General features: G+C 35.3%; 1 protein-coding gene across 2 annotated transcripts in view; it reads left to right on the top strand.

Moving 5' to 3' along the window:
* NT5C2 (5'-nucleotidase, cytosolic II) overlaps positions 1-20732 on the top strand; it is a 123648-nt gene that overhangs the window by 61105 nt on the left and 41811 nt on the right. For both annotated transcript variants that reach the window (XM_023741101.1, XM_004370095.1), the window contains one exon: positions 450-523. In XM_023741101.1, the coding sequence (XP_023596869.1) occupies positions 450-523 (74 nt within the window). The remainder of the gene's footprint in view (positions 1-449; positions 524-20732) is intronic.

Genomic DNA, 20732 nt, shown 5'->3' with positions numbered 1-20732 from the left:
GATCGGGATTGCGTTGTATTTGTAAATTGCTTTGGGTAGAATTGTCATTTTCACAATGTTGAGTCTGCCTATCCATGAGCATGGTATGTTTTTCCATTTTTTTAATGAACTTTTGTTTATTAAATGAATTATAAATAAATGAGTGAACAAATGATAAATCCCATAAATAAGCTTATTTTATGGGGTCAGGCTTTGAAAAGGAGAGCCTGTTCCCTGAAATCTTGAATACACTGTTAATGCCAGGACACAAAAACCAAATTCACATATTTTCATATAATATCTGGTTTCTTTTATGGTTTAAGAACGACTTGAATAGTTTTTATTATGGATCTTAATATCGATACTTAAATAAGAACATCTAGAAAAATATCCAAATAGCTTCATTATACATGAGAATTTTTTTGTTTCAGTATTAACTGATAAATCGTTTTTTACTCCTTTCTACATAGGGTGTTTGTGAACCGAAGTTTAGCCATGGAAAAAATAAAGTGTTTCGGTTTTGATATGGATTATACACTTGCGGGTGAGTAACATTTTCTGATTGCATAACAACTGCTCCTTTGGATATAGCACAGTGGTCCACAGTAGGCAATTCAGTAAACGTTTGTTGATTTAATTATGTTTCCTGCCAGAAGCTCTTATTGTCAAGCTACTTCTGTTGAGATTTGTAAATATTTAAATCACCAGATATCCTTGAAATTTAGCTCACGAGTTTGTACAGATAGGTAGAACAAGTGCTGAATTGTTTTGTTTCATTTTAAAGACCCTGGTAAGAATGATATGGTGAAATTAAACATTGATGTGTATATTTATTTGGGCAGTTTTGGCTTTTACGCTATTAAGCGGTTCTTCAGGGATGACATTTTATATCTCACTCTGCCACAAAGTAAAACTTTATCAGTTAAATTTTTTAATGTTATTTTTAACACAAATGGAATATGTATTCATTTTTCATTGAAATGATTGCACATGGAGCATGTAAAAGGCTTTTTAAAAACCAGAACTATTAGCTTTGTTCGTTATCAAATAGCCTTCAAACACCAGCACTGTGTTGTTTTTCCCTTTCTCTCTCTGGGATACATTTGAAAGAATCAAAGTATTAGTCAGTTGCACCATCTTTTCAGAATTTATTAAGTTTTTATTAAAATATTGACTGGTGAAAATGTCATTCAGTTTACGAAGCAGTTGCATTGAAGGATTGAGTTGCATTTGTGCATGTGCGTGCCATGTGTGCATGTATGACTATGACAATCAAGAAAGAATCTTTCAGACATTTCTCAAATTTTGTCCTAACTACACAAAACACCTTAAAACGTGTATAAATTCACTTATCTTCAGGAACAGTTTATATAACCGTAGTAGAAAACTGACTTCCGTCTCAGATTAGACAAATCTCAATCTGATGTGCAATTTAGACTGCAAATATAAGAGTAATATAAATGTATAAAAATGAATACATCTAGGAGTTTATAGGCACTTGCTACATAGCTTGAGCCCTGGTGGCACAGTGGTTAAGAGCTTAGCCACTAACCAAAAGGTCAGCAGTTCGAATTCACCAGCTGTTCCTTGGAAATCCTGTGGGGCAGTTCTGCTTTGTCCCTGTAGGGTCACTATGAGTTGGAATCGCCTCGATGGCAATGGGTTTTTGTTGGTTTGCCACACAGATGTGGAGCATGATTTTTACCAAACAATATATTAAAAATATACAGATGGCCCTTGATTGGAATTTCTTTTTATTTTTTCTATATTCTTTGTCATTTATTTGTTTCTCTATTGCCTAAAACTTGTTTTTGTAACATTTAACCCTTTTATATTTTCCTAATTGTACATAGACACTTTGAAGAGCAGTTGTTGGAAAGCAGGTTGAAGCAGTGTATTTCTAAATGTAGATCTTGCTGTCCAAATGGGAAGAAAATCTTAAAATCTCTCACTCAAGAATTTTAGATGTCCAGGGAGAGGAATGGCAAGATAATTCAGCAGCTGAAAGAGATACTATCTAAAGTAGATTTACAAGTTAATGGGGTCAAAAACTGACAAAATGTTTCCTTTATTAAGATTATCTCAATGTATTGAAATAGTTCAATAAGTATTAATTGAGAACCTGTAATATGCCTAGCACATTTTGTTATTGACCATTAAGATAACTAGATGTTCTCAGAATAATGAAAAATGAACTCTCTTATATTGTAAAAGTCAGTGAATTTTAGTCTCTAACTTTAAAGACATTTTCTTTATGCTTTTTATTTTTTATAATTCCACTTCATATTTTAATGATTACTCTTAGTCTAGACGTTTACATACTTTGCTTACATATTAGCATAATAGTAATTACTAATGTTTATTAAGTGCTTATTTTGTGCCAGGCCCTGTTGTAAGTGCTTTACATGATCTCGTTTAATATATGGATTATCTCATTTACATGAATTATCTTCATTTAATATTTACAAAAACTCTGTGAAGCAGATACTACCATTATCTCCATTTTACAGATGAGGACACTGAGGCGTTAAGCACTTTGTTCAAGGACATTTAGCTGCGATATAACTGAACCAAGATTCAAACCTAGGCACATATGCACGTATTGTTGTTAGTTGCCGTTGACTACGACTCATGACAGACTTATGTACAACAAAAGAAAATGTTGCACGGTGTTGTGTCATCCTGACAATTGCCAGTATGTTTTAGTCCATCACTGTGACGTTGCCAGTCCATCTCATTGAAGGTCATCATGCTCTCATTGGCCCTCTACTTCACCTCTGCTTCATGATGTACTCCTCTAGCAACTGATCCCTCCTGATGACATATCCAAAGCAAGTGAGTCAGACAGTGTTCTGTTGTGATCCATAAGGTTTTCATTGGCTAATTTTTGGAAGTAGATCATCAGGCCTTTCTTTCTAGTCTGTCTTAGTCTAGAAGCTCCGCGGAAACCCATCCACCACGGGGTGACCCTGCTGGTATTTGAAACACCAGTGGCATACCTTCCAGCCTCATAGCAATGTACAAGCCACTGCAGTATGACAAACTGACAGATGGGTGGTGGATATATGTATATATAGGAATATAAGAAGTTTAAATTGTCTTTTCAAATAATGACAACCTTTAATGAGGTTTAATTTCAAAGTAATTAAGTCCCATCCTCTCCGCCCCCCCTTTTTAAACAAAAAAAACAAACCACTAGTTAATCACTCAAAAGGCAAAACCCTTTGAAGTAGTCTTGTTGAGAGGTTATATACATTATTCCAGCAATCTTCACATTATAAAGCACATAGAAAAACAAGTTTATTGACTTCATTATATTCTGGTTTCCAGAATAGTATTCACTAAATTTAGCTCTAAATAACTTTTGGCTGTTGTCATGGATTGAATTATGTCCCCCCAAAAATGTGTGTATCAGTTTGGCTGGGCCATGATTCCCAGTAGTGTGTGATTTTCCCTTGTGTTGTAAATCCTGCCTCTATGATGTTAATGAGGGAGGATGGGCAGCAGTTGTGTTAGTGAGGCAGGACTCAATCTACAAGATTGGATTGTGCCCTGAGGCAGTCTCTTGACATATAAAAGAGAGAAGTGAGCAGAGAGACAGGGGGACCTCCTACCACCAAGAAAGCAGTGCCAGGAGCAGAGTGCGTCCTCTGGACCTGGGGTCCCTGCGTGGAGAAGCTCCTAGGCTGGGGGAACGCTCAAGAGAAGAAGGCTGACAGAGAGAGAAAGCCTTCCCCTGGAGCTGATGCCCTGAATTTGGACTTTTAGCCTACTTTACTGTGAGGAAATAAACTTCTCTTTGTTAAAACCATCCACTTTTGGTATTTCTATTATAGCAGCACTAGATAACTAAGACAGCTGTTTAAAAAAAACAACTAAACCACACCCTTGAAGTACTAAGACTTTTCTCTAGAAAGAAATACCAGTTGCCAGTCAGATAACTCTGAGTCATGACAGCCCCATGTATGTCAGAGTAGAACTGTGCTCCGTAGTGTTTTCAGTGGCTGTATTTTTTGGAAGTGGATCATCAGGCCTTTGTTCTGAGGTGCCTCTAGGTGGAACGAACTTCTAACCTCTCGATTAGCATTTGAGTGCATTAACTGTTTGTACCACTTAGGGACTCCTCACAAGAAATATGTGCGGTAAAATATGAGAAAACACTAAAAGAAGTAGGTTTTTTGTTTTTAAAGCTTTGAGTATTTGGGATGAATATCACTGGAATAAGTGTAATAGCTTTACAGAGTAAGTTCTTGGAAAGGGACTGTATTCTTTCTGAAGCCTTCTCTGAGACGTTGTCTTCTGTGTGCTCTCCAAGCACCTTGGTACATCATTCTCTCAGAGCAATTTATATGTTGATAGTAGCTTTTGTTCACTTGCTGTCTCAAGGACAAGGACTTTTTTTCCCTCACATTTGTATCCTATGAGTAGCATAAAGCCTGGCATATAGTAGGTACCTAGTAAATATTTATTGAATAAACAATTTGGATGCACAAGTTTTAATATTAGTTTCACAATCAATCATGATGCATACTTTGTTTCACCCAATATAAAATAGACTCTAATTATTCAACTGAAATGCCTCAGAATAGGAATTTATTTTTAAAAATTTAATAAACTCTATTGAATAAGTTATATAACACTAAAACACATAAATTTTAAGTGTACAGATTGAGTTTGACAAACTGTTTGTAACTGTGTACTATCACCACAATCATGATTACAGAATGCTTCCATTACTCCAAAAAATTTCCTTATACTTTGTCATGGTTTGAATTATATCCCCCAAAAAATGTGTGTATCAGTTTGGCTAGGCCATGATTCCTGGTACTGTGTGATTTTCCTGTATGTTGTAAACCTGCCTCTATGATGTTAATGAGGGAGGATGGGTGGCAGTTGTGTTAGTAAGGCAGGACCTGATCTACAAGACTGGATTGTGTCCTGAGGCAATCTCTTGAGAAATAAAAGACAGAAGTGGGCAGTGAGACAGGGGGACCTTATACCATCAAGAAAGCAGTGCCAGGAGCAGAGCGCGTCCTTTGGACAAGGGTCCCTGCGTGGAGAAGCTCCTAGTCCGGGGAAACACTGATGAGAAGGCCGACAGAGAAAGTTTTCCCCTGGAGCTGACACCCTGAATTTGGACTTTTAGCCTACTTTGACTGTGAGGAAATGAACTTCTCTTTGATAAAGCCATCCTCTTGTGGTATTTCTGTTATAGTAGCACTAGATGACTAAGACATACTTCTTTGAAATCAGTTCCATTCCAGGATCCAATCCAGGATCCAATCCAGAACCCCACGTTGCATTTAGTTATCATATTGTACTGACAAGAACCTTTGTACAATGTTGAATAGAAGTGTTAAGGAGAAGTGTTAAGACAGATTGTTCAGTCTTTCATATTAAGTATGATGTTAGTTGTAGGTTTTTCATAGATGTTTTTTATCAGGTTGGAGGAAGTTTGCTTCTGTTAGTTTTCCAGCAGTTTTATTTTTAACGTGAATGGGTGATAAATTTCATGTTTTTCTGCCTCTATTGAGATGATCATATGGGTTTTTTTTTTTTCTAGTCTGTTAAAATGGTGAATTACAGTGATTGATTTCTGAACGTTAAACCATCTTTGTATTCCCAGGATAAATCCCACCTGGTTATATATTATACTTTATATATTGGTGAATTCAACTGGCCAATATTTTGTTCAAGATTTTTGCGTTATCTTTATGAGGGGTGTAGGTCTGTAGTTTTATCTTCATGTAATGTCTGTCTAATCAGGGTAATGCTGGCCTCATATAATGAGTTGGGAACCATTTCCTTCTCCTATTTTCTGAAAGGTTATGTAGGCTTGATATATTTTCCTTAAATGTTTGATAGAATTCACCAGTGAAGCCATCTGGGCCAGGGGTTACCTTTGTGAGAAGGTGTTTAACTATACTTTCAACTTTTAAAAATGATATAGAGTTATTAAGAATTTTTGTTCTTATTTTGATAATTTGTGTACATTTAATCTAAATTACTGAATTTATTGGCATAAAATTGGTCATGATATTCCCTTATTATTCTTTTGATGTCTATAGGATATGTAGTGATACCCCTTTTTTTATTCGTGATATTGGTAATTTATATCTATTTTTTTCCTTCATCAATCTAACCAGAGGTTCATCAGTTATATTGATCTCTTTTCAAAGAACCAGCTTTTGGTTTTGGTGATTTTCTCACATAAAATTAAAATTTTTTTTAAGAAAATATTTTATCGTATTTTTGGTGAAAGTATACAGCATACAATTTTTTTTATAGCCAAACTATTATTTAACAGTTTTGTCAATAACTTCTGTTACTAACTGGGGCTGATTAAATTTGGGTTTTATCTACTGAGTAATCTGGTACTACAGTCAGACAGGAATGAGGGAGGTACCAAAAGAAGGGGAGGGGATTATAAATAGTACAGAAGTGAAGGACAGGGCAAATTGAGGTCAGAGATGGATGCCTGTAAGCAAGCTTGGCCAATATGGAGCTAAGAAGAAACTTGGAGAATGTTTGGAGGAATGAAATTGTATATTTATTCATTTGAGTTAGTTTAATACTACATTAAGGAAACTGACCTTTTGTGTAGATGATGTTGTTTCAGTATGGTAATTTTATTATTTCTTGGATATTTTAAAACATGTTATATGTTCTGGAAATTACTAAAGTTTACATTTCAGTATTCTAGGAAAATTACAATATTATCTGTAACTTTTTATCAGAAGCTGCCCATTTTATCCATCATAGTCTGTTTTCCCCCCCTCCGTATTATATATCTGTATGTGTATTATTGATCTCAGTATTACTCCTGGCATCATGTATGTTTATACCAAAAAACCAAACCCACTGCCTTTGAGTCTATTCTGACTCATAGTGACCTATAGGACAGGGTAGAACTGCCCTATAGGGTTTCCAGGGCTGTAAATCTTTACAGAAGCAGACCACCACATCTTTCTCCCATGGAGCGGCTGGTGGGTTTGAACTGCCAACCTTTTGGGTAGTAGCCAAACGCTTGAGCGCTTTAGCCACTGTACCACCAGGGCTCATTTATACACTATCCTCTTTTTATACAGTGTATTTTTTTTTATTAGGACCTATATAATTTTTCAGTTTATGATCGTTGTACTTCTGTGCTCTAACTCTAGTAGCACCACTAACATTATTTTTTCTTATATTATTGATTTCTGAACTCCTTCATGTTTTTATGGGAAATGCCAATTTTCTGTGCAGAATGAAATTGGCGCAGTGCTCTTTTTCATCTTTTTCCCCTGTATATTTTGGCTTTAGAATTTGGGGAATTCAGAGAGGAATTAGTTGTTTTGATTTTCTCTAGTATTAGCTCAGCATATATATGAAGTGTTTAATAAATAGTAGATCTTAAAATAACTAGCTACCTTCTTTGTATACTACTATTCCTAACATAGAGAAGAATCCAGTAAACTTGATTTTTTTACTTGGGGGAGGGGGGATAGCCCAATAAAGCGTTAATTTTATCTAAAATAAAATGGTTAGAAGTAGTATAAAACAGCTATCCTGCATAATCTGAAAGGAGCCCTGTTGGCACAGTGGTTAAGTGCTCAGCTGCTAACTGATAGGTTGGTGGTTTGAACCCCCTAGAAAAGACCTGGTGATCTGCTCCTGTAAAGATTACAGCCTAGGAAACCATACAGGGCAGTTCTACTGTGTCATATACGGTCACTACGAGTCGACGCAACAACAGCAACAGCATAATCTGTGAGTTGGCTATTCTAGGAAACTATTCTGAGTGACATGGAGCTGCCATTTATGGCATAGATGGGTTACTAGTTTTCAGAGTCAGAATGTAGTGAAATAGAATATAGTGAGCCTAGGATTGATGAGAAGAGTCTGGATAGGACATCATATCTCGAAAGGGCTGTCATGTTTTAGAATGGCACATTTATTGAGAAAAGGTGGATAATGGCTCATGACCTACTTTGTCACACTGTAAACTTTGTTTAAATTTGTTGTGAGGAAATGGCTACATAGGGCTTCTCAAATTCTGTTTTTTACCCCTAGTTTCATTGTGGGAAATGTGTATAACTCTTTCATGGAAAGGATACGGGGTAGAATCTAATTTTGGAGATTTAAGCTATTTTCTTTCTTTTTTTCTTTTTTATTGTACTTTAGGTGAAGGCTTACAGAACAAATAGTTGCTCATGAAACAGTAGTATACATATTGTTTTATGACATTGGTTAACAACCCCACAACATGTCAACCCTCTAACTTCTCAACCTTTTTTTTGGGGGGGGGGAAATAAGATTTAAGCTATTTTCATAAGGAAGAAGCTCTGTTTTTAGTTTTCTAGAAAAAGGCAAAAAACAAAAACAAAAAAACAAAAAAAAAACACCAAAAACCAAACCCATTGCTGTTGAATCGAATTCCAACTCATAGTGACCCTATAGGACAGAGTAGAACTACCCCATAGGGTTTCCAAGGCTGTAAATCTTTATGGAAGCAGACTGTCACATCTTTCTCCTGCAGAGCAGCTTGTGGGTTTGTACTCCCCACCTTTTTAGTTAGCAGCCGAGCGCTTAACCACTGCCCCACCTCGGCTCCTTTAGAAAAAGGCCATAAAAGCCCTTTTTTTTAAGGGGGAGATGTGTCATGGTTTTGTTTTCTTTCAGTTTTTCAACTTTTTTATAATAAATTCATATTGATAGATTAGAATGTTTGCTTTGAGTAGTCCTGATTTGAGAATCCTGTCCTTAATGTCATATGTTGAGGTTGATAGAATTTGTGATGAAAAATCATTTAAAATTTTCATTTGTCACTAATAAATAAGGAGAGGATAGTTGAAGCAACAATATATACATGTACTCTAGGAATGTTAAGCTGTATTTATAATAATTCTAAACTTGTAATTTTCCTAAAGTAGATTATGTAGGCTTTGGTAGAATGATGCTAAAAGGGGGTGGGGGTGAAGTTTGGTTGTTTTTGTTAATTTGTTAAAAGAGAAACTCATAGCATTACTCATTAATTTTTTTTATTTCATAATTTTGCTTACAGTTTATAACAACTTTTCCCCCTAAATGAAGTGTGACACACAGTGTTCAGTAACATAATCCGTTCTTACGGGAACCTCATTATCTTCCTCTGGTCTTAATGCTAGCCTATTACCTCAGACAGTTTTTCAGAGAAGATCCCTTTATCATCAGTTATGCTTGTAATTGAAGCCATCTATGCATTAAAAAAATCTTTTTATTAGTTTGTTTACAGGTTTTCTGTGTAAGATTATTTGACATTTTTGTATAATATTGTATGTACTCAATCATATTTAAAAAAAAAAAACTTGTCCATTGACATAAACAAATTCCTTCTAATTGTCTTGGACTTAATATTGTTAAGATTAAAATACTGGCCAAGGTGATCTACAGAGTCAATGTAGTCCCTAACAAAATCCAAATGGCTATTTTGCAGAAATAGAAAAACCTATTTTGATGTTCATATGGGATTTCAAGGGACCCAGAATAGCCAAAACAATCTTGAGAAAGAACAAAGTTGGAGGACTCACACTTCCCAATTCCAAAACTTACTACAAAGCTACAGTGATCAAAACCTGTGATACTGGCATAAGCATAGACATATAGACCAATGGAATAGAATTGAGGGCCCAGAAATAAACCCTCACATCTGTGGTCAATTGGTTTTTGACAAGGGTGGTAAGTCCATTCAGTGGGGGAAAGAATAGTGTCTTCAACAAATGGTGCAGCTGGATATCCACATGCAGGAGAATGAAGTTGGACCCTTAACTTACACTATTGCAAAAATTAACTCAAAATAGGCAAAGACCTAAATTTAAGACCTAAATCTATAAAACTCTTAGAGGAAAACATATGAGCAAATCTACATGACTTTGGACTTGACAAATATGTCTTAATTGTGACACCAAAAACATAGGCAACAAAAGAAAGAAAGAAAAAAGATAAATTGGACTTCATTAAAGTTAAAAACTTTTGTTAATCAAAGGACAATATGAGGAGAGTGAAAAGACAACCTGGAGAATGGGAGAAAATACTTGCAAATTATATGCCTGATAAGAGTTTAATATCCAGGATATAAAAGAAACTCTTACAACTCAATAACAAAAGACAACCCAATTAAAAAATGGGCAAAGGACTTGAATAGACGTTTCTCCATAGAAGATATACAAATGGCTAATAAGCACATGAAAAGATGCTCAACATCATTAGTCATTTAAAAAACAAAAAAAAACCAAACCCATTGCCATCGAGTCAATTCCGCCTCATAGTGACCCTAAAGGACAGAGTAGAACTACCCTGTAGGGTTTCCAAGGAGCACCTGGTGAATTCGAACTGCCAGCCTTTTGGTAGCAGTCGTAGCTCTTAACCACTATAGGGAGATATAAATCAAACTACAGTGAAACACCACTTCAACCCACTAGGATGGCTGTTATCGAAAAAACAGAAAATAACAAATGTTGGCGAGGAAGTGGAGAAATTGGAACACTGTGCATTGCTAGTGGGAATGTAGTAAAATGGTGCAGCTGCTGTGGAAAACAGTTTGGCAGTTAGTAAGTTAAACATAGATTACCATATGACTTAGCTCTTCCACTCCTAGGTATATACCCAAAGATTTGAAAACAGGGACTCAAAACATATACTTGTACACTAACGTTCATAGCAGCATTATTCACAATATCCAAAAGGTAGAAACAACCTAAGTGTCCCTCTACAGATGAATGAATAAACAAAATGTGCTATGTATATAAAATGGAATATTTTTTCATCTGTAAAAGGAATGATGTTTTTGATATGTGCTACAACATAGATGAACCTTGAAAACATTATGCTAAATTAAATAAGCCAGACAAAAAAGGACAAATAAATGATTCCACTTATATGAAATGGAGCCCTGGTGGTGTAGTGGATAAGAACTTGGCTGGTTGGCAGTTCAAATCCACCAGTCGCTCCTTTGAAACCCTATGGGGGCAGTTTTACTCTGTCCTCTAGGGTTGCTATGAGTTGGCATCGACTTGATACCAGTGGGTTTTTACAGGTTATATGAAATATCTAGAATAGACAAATTCATAGATACAGAAAGTAGATTAGAGGTTATCAGGGCTGTGGGGAAGGGAGGATAGGTAGTTATTCCTTAATGGGTACAGAGTTTGTGTTTAGGTGATGGAAAAGTTCTGGAAATAGATAGTGGTGATGGGTGGTGATGGTTGCACAACATTTTGAAAGTACTTAATGTCATTGAATTGTACACTTAAAAATGGTTAAAATGGTAAAGTTTTTTGTTATGTATATTTTACCACAATATTTTGTTTTTTAAAAATGTCAATATTTAGAATCTAGGTAATACAAGCCATGTATTAACTTTTTTACTAACTTTGGATGAACTACGTTTTATATAAAATGTTATCTAAAAGGCCTACTTATATTCCTTTCTTACTTCAAGTCACTTTAACGGTATTCTTCACACATAATGGGTATCAGAGTCTGGTGCTTTCCATTTTGGCTTCCTCTGCAGATAAGTGTTTTTCTTTTCTCTTTTTTTGAGTCTTCTTTGTCTCTTAACTAGACCTGTTGGATACTGTGGTTTTTTAATTTACTAAGTTGCTCTAATGTAGGTCCTTTCTAGACCCAAGTTTTTGTGTTTGTGGACCTTATCTGAAAGTAATCTTTAGCCTTTTTATGAGAATGTGAGACAGATGATGAGTCAGACTGATAAATACATCTCTCAAGATAAAACAAGCCAAAAAATATCTTGAGTCAACCTAAGATTCGATCTTTGGATCTGGGAAAGGGCAAGAAAATTCTTTAACCCACCTACTCCCTGTCCACAGAAGGAAGGGACCAGTATATATGCTATTTGTGAATTTTGTTTCTTTGGTTTTATTTGCATAGAGGAGTGTTAAAAATGTTGCTGAATGTGTTATTCCTAATAGAGGACAGTGGAGTGAAAATGGAAAACAGGGAGTATTGGCATTTTTCAGGCTGTTTAGTGCTTCATTTTTCAAGTGTCAAGTGCCATAACCAGATCTGTGATTTCCATTACTCTCAGTATTCTGTTACTTAGTTTTATACAGTGAAACCTGTGAAAGCTGGAGCTCAATGGGACTGCCGTGTTTTTCCGGGTCTTGCATTTTTTCTGCCTTTGAGATGATACAGTCTTACCATGTTTCTGTAGCTCTCTCTAAGTAGAAAATACTTTAGTTTTTCTTCTCTGACAGGTTTCTACCTTACACAGGTTCTGGCTTTCACAGATTTTACTATAATATTATGCCCAGAAATCTATTGCTGAGGTTACAAATGAGAAAATCTTTACTGATTAAATGAGTGACACAATGTATTCATATCACCCTCTCATTATTACAGATCACTGTCTGACAGGCAGCTAATCTCCAAAATGTGGTTTCTTTAAGAAGCAAAATGTTGTCCAACAGCTGTTAAGTGAGAGTAATCTGGATGTAAGAAGGGATTTAAAAAAAAAAAAAAAACCCAGCAGAATCCTCTTTCTGTTTTGAAAGATATGTCTCATACATTCTGAGTTTAGGTATGGTCTTATTTTTATTCTTGCTCAAGAGGCTGTGTGGTGGAAGAAGATAAACAAAAACCTCAGAGTTTGATAACCTGGGTTTGGATCCCAGCTCTACCTTGTACTAGCTCTTGGCTACCACCATGTTACTTAACCTCACTGAGTCTGTTTCTTCATTTTACTTAAAAAGGGAAAAAAAAAGGTGGGGCTGAGGAAGGCAAGGGATAAACGGTTGGTATAAGGATTAAATGTGAAATAATGTATATAAAATTGTTAATGCAATGAAACTAGTTCTCTACCTCTCACTGGTAATACCAAAGTATTAATATACTGAATTTGGACTTGAAGGGGAAATCTAAGGAATAAGGAGAAAAACATCAATTACACACTTATATAATTGTAGAACAACTTGGAATGTCAGGCAATTATCAGTGGAGTATTTAAACACTCTTTGGTTTTTGAATTGTTTTGTAAGTATTACAAATGATCATGAACTTAATCTAAAGTAAAAGTTCTTCTCTAGATTGCTTTTAATGACAGGTATTTTGGCATCAAAGTTATGTTTCCATGGAAATAAAGCACTGAAGGGTTATTTCTTGGTAGGATTGAGCTGAAGGAAATAGATCAGAGAAAAGATCCTTGTTTAAATGTGAAAAATGTCCTTTATGACAAACATCACTGATATGCTTCTGATAAATACAAGGGGATTTATTTGCTTTTCTGAAATAAAACTTTTAGATGTAAAGAAATAGTTGACCTTTGTAGTTGCATGAAAGACTTAAATATGCAGTCCCATGGAGCTAACATGAAAATTATGCATATAGAATTGTTAAATTTATAGAAGTCTTAACCCCAAGGGAGAGTAGGGCAATGTATCTTTGAGGAGGATGGAGCGATTTAATAATTATTTAATGCCCTTTGTAAATACAGAGTCACTCTTACTTTAGAATTATGAAAATGTATTATTTCTTGGTTCATTTGGGAAATCATCTTGATTTTTCTTTTTTCAATTAGTAAGACTGCTTTTTTTAAATCTCTCTTGTGAATCTTAAGCTCAGAGATAAAACAGAGACATATTTCAATTTTTTTCAGTTCCAACACCTCTTTAGGTTACGGGCCATTTCATTAAGCCCAGCAATTAGCTCTTTATTTCTGTCAGCACTTCAGAACTAGTGAATACCATGGGCAGTGTTCAGTCACTCCTGTTTCTCCGAGAAGTTGTCAAGAGGAAAGAGAACAAAGATTTATTAAGTGGGTTTGGTTTGGTTTTATGTGTGGTTAAGAGCTCAGCTGCTGACTTAAAGGTCAACAGTTTGAATCCACCAGCCATTCCTATGGGCAGTTAGTTCTCCTCTGTCCTGTAGGGTCACTATGAGTTGCAATCAACTCAATAGCAGTGGGTTTGGTTTTTGGTTTGATGTGTTATTCCAAACCTAACCACTTTGCATTAACAAGCCTAAGCTGTAGGGAGAGAAGATAGACCAAAGCTATTATGGAGCACAAAAAAAAAAAAAAAAAAAAAAGTGTAAGAGAATGTAACCCTTGGTGTTGGTAAATCAGCTACCAGCAGAAGCATCTCAGGACCTTTGATCACTATTCCCTCATGCATAGTACATGCACTCTGATCTTGTTTTATTGTTATTGGAATTGATTCAGCTCACTTGACATTTAAATTAACATTTTTTGCATGGTATGCTTATTTGGACTAGAGTCCAGGGCACTCAGATCATGTTTCTGTCAGCAGTTATATATCCTCACCAAACTTACTGGCATTAGAGGCATTTAAAGAGGTGATGAAAAACAATCTAAAGTAAGAAGTATTTTGCAGTATTGGTGTACTGTTGCTATAGACATCTCAAACAAGTCAGAGCACTCCTTGAAAGAGTGATGAATTAAATTAATATGGCACATTAGCTGAGTTGAGCCGACTGATAGTGTATAAACTAGATGTATCTCTCTAAAGTTATTAGTATGACAAGAGGTCTCTTAAAAAAGAGTGCATTTGCTGAAAAGTCTTTCATACAAACCAAGGAAGATAACGTTCATCAAAAAAGCTAGAGAAATTCTCATTGTCTCAAGTCATGAGGCAAGTACTAGGGACTCCTTCTTACAACTTGGAAAATGTAGAATTTGTACTTACTTTACCCACAGGCCTCCGAACAGATTGTCTATATACAAGAGATATGTGTGTTAGAAAATGAGCTCCTCAAAGTCAGTGAAAGTTATTAACCTATATATGCCTCCTCTGATTTAGTCTTGAGGAATCTATCAGTTTGTGTATGGGGGTCAAAAGTGTAAAATTGAAGATTAAAGAAATACAAAAAGTAAATGTAGTTTGATAAGTAAAATGAATTTATTATCCCCCTTAGTAATTTTTTTTTAATTAAAGAGCTTTTGAACTTTTTTTTTCCCTTAAATAACTTAGAATAAGGGATACACTGAGTGTCTGAACAGAGAAACTAGGGTAACAGATAAAAAGTTAAAAAAAAAAATCTTCCAAAAAGAGAAAACTAGGATTATGGTGGATAAAATTATTAATAAAACCAAATTGGAAAACACCCTCAGAAAACCAAATAGAAAATCTAATCAGAATATGTTATGAGGGCTCAATCCCAAAAGGAGAGTTGTGAAGATGAAAAGTAATAATTTGGTACTAGAGTCCAATGAATTATATCAAGAATCCAGTTGTGTCTATGAATTATATTAAGCTGAATGTGACAGGGCTGAACGTGACAGGGCCTGTGGTGAATGGGTTTGCATAGCCAGAACGTTCATTATTTATAATTTTGATTTTAAAGCAATAAAGTCTACTTTTACATGGATTTATACTTTGTCTTTTTCTAAAAGTGATTTGAGGTGACTTGCAAAATAAAATACACATAAAATGGGCCAAAAATTAACTTTTAATAAAAGGAAGCCCATGGGAAAATACGCTTCCAAATGAATATTATTTTTCGTATAGTCACCTTATGAGGGAATACTTATTCCAGTATTGCTGTCATTTCTTACATATTTTAGGAATTCTTTTAGAATTGTTTTCAGAGCCAGTTTATAAATCCACAAGAAAATCTGCCTCATTACTTTCTTTTTTTCACTTTTCTTTTTTTTTATTGTTGTAATTAAATGAAGTTTACATTTCAAGTTAGTCTCCCATACAAAATTTTTATACATACATTGTTATGAGACCCTAATTGCTGACCCCATTCTGTGACAGCATACTCCTCCTTTCCGCCCCTGATTCCCCATGATCATTCAACCAGCTCCTAACCCTCTCTGCCTTCCCATCTCACCTCTGGACAGAAGCTGCCCCTTTGGTCTCTTGTATCTACTTGACTAAGAGGCACACTCTTCACAAGTATCACTTTATGTCCTACAGTCTAGTCCAATCCCTGTCTGAAGAGTTCGCCTTGGAAATTATTTTAGTTCTGGGCTGATAAAGAGAGTCCAGGGGCCATGCTTTCCAGGGCACCTCCAGTCTCAGTCAGACAATTAAGTCTGGTCTTACTAGAATTTGAGTTCTGCACCCCATCCTTCTACTGCTCCATCAGGGACTCTTCTTCATTACTTTAAATAATCACACTTTTTATTAACCCAGATTCATTTCCCAATTTATTCACTAGTTGCTCCAATGACTTTTTTCCCCCAAAATTAAATTCATCCTTGGTTGATAAAAATGTGCTACCAGGAAGGGTATCTAGAACAATATTCTGTAGATTCTGAAAGTAACTTTGAAAGAAGAATTCTAGATATATTTTGAGTAGTGGCTGCATTATTGGAATAAGTATATATTGCCTCTGGGTGTGATTATTTTGCATGGGAGAAGGCTCCTTTGGATGAAAAAAGTTCTATCATGTTTGCTTTAGAAAAGTATTGTATAGTCACATTTCATAATACAGTGGTGATTATCTTCATTTCAGAATTGGTTTTTTGTTTATGTTGTTTTGAAGTAGTTGTCTTTTAGAGAGCGAGAGAGCTTAATTTGGAAATAAATCCAGTGATCTTTAGTTAAAAATACTTGTCTTCTTTATTAGTTTGTTTAACTGAACTAAGCTATTTTTTAAAAACTAAACTATTGTTGATGTAATCCGTGATTTAAAAATTCTCTCCCATATTTACATTGTTTTATTTTCCTTGTCTTAATATATCACCTTATGTTACTCTGATTTCCTAAGAATATTAATATATGATTAACAGTAAATTAGTACTATCATACCAAAAGATCAGTGCTTTTGGTAGAACTGGTTTTCTCATTAAGACTCTAAAACTGACAGTCTAGTATAGTTAAAATACTTCTGAGCAATACTTAGTTTGCAAGGCTCTTGTTGTAAGTTATTGCTGTTAAAAGACTTTTCTAGTATTGCCAAAATGAAACCAAACCCATTGCTGTCGAGGTCAATTCCAACTATTAGTGACCCTATCGGACAGAGTAGAACTGCCCTGTAGGGTTTGCAAGCCTATAATTTTTACCAATGCAGACTGCCACATCTTTTCCCACAGAGCGTTGATGGTCTTGAACCACCAACCTTTCAGTTAGCAGCCGAGCACTTTAACCATGGCGCCACCAGGACTCCTTTCTAGTATTGCATTGGTTTCTAAATGGGAAGGATATTTAAGCAGTAATTAAGCATCACCTGAACTAGTTAATGACGTAATTCTGTATGTATGTATACATGATAATTGTGTACACTTGTGCGATTTAAAATATTTCATGAAAGATAATTTTAAAACTTTCTGGTTTAATAAGATTTATTAAGCTGGGGGAGAATAAATTAGGGAGGATAGATGAAACAAGAATACAAAATAGTAACAACTGGTAAAGTTGGGTCATGAATTCAAAGCAGCTCATTTAATATTCTCTATACTTTTGTATACAATTAAAAATATCCTTATTAAAAAACAAAAACAAAAAACTGGTGGAGGAAACTGGCAAAATGCCAATGAAGTGATTTTTTAAAAAGGCATTTAAAGGTCTTTTCATTTCCTTTTGAAATACTATAATCTTTTTATTATTTTAGCTAGGCTTTCTTCTTTTTCTTAAACATCAGAATTTCTTATACTGTCTCCCTCAGGAAATTAAGTACTATTTATATAACTGAACAATGCTTTTGAGATGGTCATTCCATGTTAGGAAAGAATTTAAAAAGAAACAATGCATTTTCCAATGCATTGTCTTACTTGTGGGATGAGAGCACTTTGTATTAGTTGAGATAAACACTCTCAAGAATATTATTTTTAGATATATATATGCTGTTGTGTGCCATTGGGTTGATTCTGACTCACAGCAACCTTATAGGACAGAGTGGAGTAGCCCCATAGCCCTTTCATGACCTGTGAGTCATGAGAGTGAGTATCCCACCCACTTTTTCTGGCTCTCAGGTTTCTTGGGACTCTACTTTTCCTACTGAAAGTATTTGCTGCCCCCAGTGGGGACTTGTGTAACTGTGAAAGGTGAAAGAAACATCCACTGAAGCAAAATAGCTGGGGTATCAGCCATAAATATGAGGTAGTACATCCAGGAAGTGTGATTGGGTAAAAATTTTGTCTCTTGGCTTTGTACAGCTAGGTAAGCATTGTAAGCATACTTATGGTTTCCTTGTGATAGTTAGGGAGCCCTTGTAGGTTTGTTTTTGTGTGTGTATATGTTGCAGTAAATCCTGCCACCCATGACCAGTGGGACAGACAGGCACCCACCAATTCTGGTGCCCGAGAACCCCCTGAGGTTTGTGGGACCCATGTGTTCCCAAATAATATTTCTCAAAATCCATATGACCAACCAAAAATTTAAACACACTCCATGACTCAGCATGCTTCCATTAATGAAAACACATGGTATTAAAAAAAAAAAAAGAAAAAAATCAAAGCAGAAAACTATAGGGTCTTGAAAGGGATAGGTTTTCCTAGACTGTAAATCTTTACAGGAGTAGACTAGATTGCTAAGTCTTCTCTCATGGAGCTGGTAGTGGGTTCTAACCATCGACCTTTCGGTGAGCAGCCAAGCGTTTAACTGTGTGTGTGTATATGTATGTTTTAGTATGTATATTATTTTTAGGCAGCACTGTTATATATGTGAAGGAGCCCTGGTGGTGCAGTGGTTAGGCACTTGGTAGCTTGCCAAAAGGTTGGCAGTTTGAACTTACCAGCTGCTCTGTGGGAGAAAGATGTGGCAGTCTGCTTCCATAAAGATTACGGCCTTGGAAACTCTATGGGGCAGTTCTGCTCTGTCCTGTAGGGTCCCTGTAAGTTGCAATCAACTCAACAGACACAACAACATTATATATTTGGGTCTACACTTAGTTTCCAGGCTTTGATTCCAGTCATTATATCTGCTCTCTATCCCAGTTAAGGTTTTCACTAATTTGAAATGGATCTTTCTAAATTGTAATAATATGTGGTTTATTCCTAGATCATTAGGAAATTTAAAAGATTGCTTAGTAAAACCCAATTCCATCTCCTCCATTATATGTTAAGTGTTAGAAATAATCAATTACTAATGTTTATGATCTTTACTTTTCCATCACCAATCATGACAGCATTCAAATGTAAGCCAGATAATTTTTTGAATAAATGTCATGTAATATTTATTAGTTGCATCAGTAAAATTACTAAGATGAATTTTTTTTTAATATAGGCTATTTTCTACATGGCTAAAATAGTTCTAACATATGGCTGCCTTTGATTCATGATCTCTTTTCTGCTTACACATTCTTCTCTGAATGTTTGCTTTATTATGAGGATCACGGCTACTGCGGAAAAGACAAATAATGGAGTAAAGCTGCATAGCAAAGATTTAGGTTAAACCTTGTGGATAAAACCTGCTGGCTCAGGGAACATAATGGTTACCTAGGCAGGTCATGAGGTAGTTGTAATTTTTTCAGTCCTTGGGAACATTTGTTTAGTTTCATAGTCATATGAAGGAATCAGATACAGATAATTACAATTGTTATGGCATTGCAGTAGGCAAACAAATCAAGTGACCACATAAGGGTTCCTTTATTTCCTAAGCCTTTTATCCACCCTCGTTTTTTCCCTTGGGATAAATAGTATAGCAACATTATTCAGGATACTTTGCGGTTACTGAAGAATAAGTTGTTTCCATCTGGATTTCCAATTCATTAAGTACCTAAATTCTACCTATTTCTTTAAGACTCTTTGGAAGAGGATAGTCAAAACATTACAGTTAAATGGCGTAACTTCTATGGAAGTATTTGACCTAAAGTATAGACTAGGGGTTGCATACTGGTGGCCCATGGGCCCAAGTCAGATCACAGACCATAGTTTGGCTCAAATAGTGTTTTTTTGTTCCTTTTAAAAATTGTGTCAGCATTTAAAAATTGAGAGATTACAAGTAAGAATTTAGGCTGGCTGTTATCAAACAGTTGGAAACATTTAGCAGTCATTCCCACAGGAAAGTCACCAACTAGCGCTGAGTAGCCTCTTCCCCCTTTAGGCAAGCCATACACCCTCGCTTAGCCCACTTCATACATTAATTGGCTTGCTTGATCCCTGATGTAGGTGTTTCGAACATATTAGCTAAACCTGAATGTCAGAAAGTTTGTAGTACCTTGAGATATTGGTTATAAAAATGAGTTATCTGTATTAACCTGTATAAATCATGGGCTGCGTTCATTCACCCCTCTTCTGTCCTTCTGTACCTCCTTAGTCACCTTATTTTATAGATCTTTTAAAATTTATTATAAATATGTAATTGTATATCCCCATAGTGCTCCGTGAGCTGTTCCTTCAGGGGAAGAACCATAGTTATTTTGGTTTTTTTCTCAGCATCTGGTGCCTGGTACGCAGTAGACACCGAATTGTTGGTTAAAATCGATTCCTTTAGCTTTACTACAAGCATTTGAGTGCTGTTATCTGTTCGTGTTTTTTGGAAAAAAATATGTATGTATATATGTTAGCTGTTTAAAATTTTTTAATGTTTTAAGCAGCTCCTTTGGTAAAAGAAAATTTTAAAAAGTTATTTATTATCTCAATAGCTTGCAGTTTTCTAGTTTTAAAAATTTAAAACAATACTGAAAATACAAGTTCCTAGCAGGTGTACAGGTTCCCAGAGGGGAACAATTTGAGTTAGGTAAATTTTTTTTTTTTTGTTAGTTTCTTTTTTTTTTTTTTTTATTGTACTTCAGGTGAAGGCTTACAGAACGAATGAATAGTTTCTCATGAAACAGTAGTACACATATTGTTTTACGACATTGGTTAACAA

This window comes from Trichechus manatus, unplaced genomic scaffold (genome assembly GCF_000243295.1).
Source record: "Trichechus manatus latirostris isolate Lorelei unplaced genomic scaffold, TriManLat1.0 scaffold00007, whole genome shotgun sequence".
In the NCBI taxonomy this organism is placed as follows: domain Eukaryota; kingdom Metazoa; phylum Chordata; class Mammalia; order Sirenia; family Trichechidae; genus Trichechus; species Trichechus manatus.
This window is presented reverse-complemented; position numbering and strand designations above follow the sequence as displayed.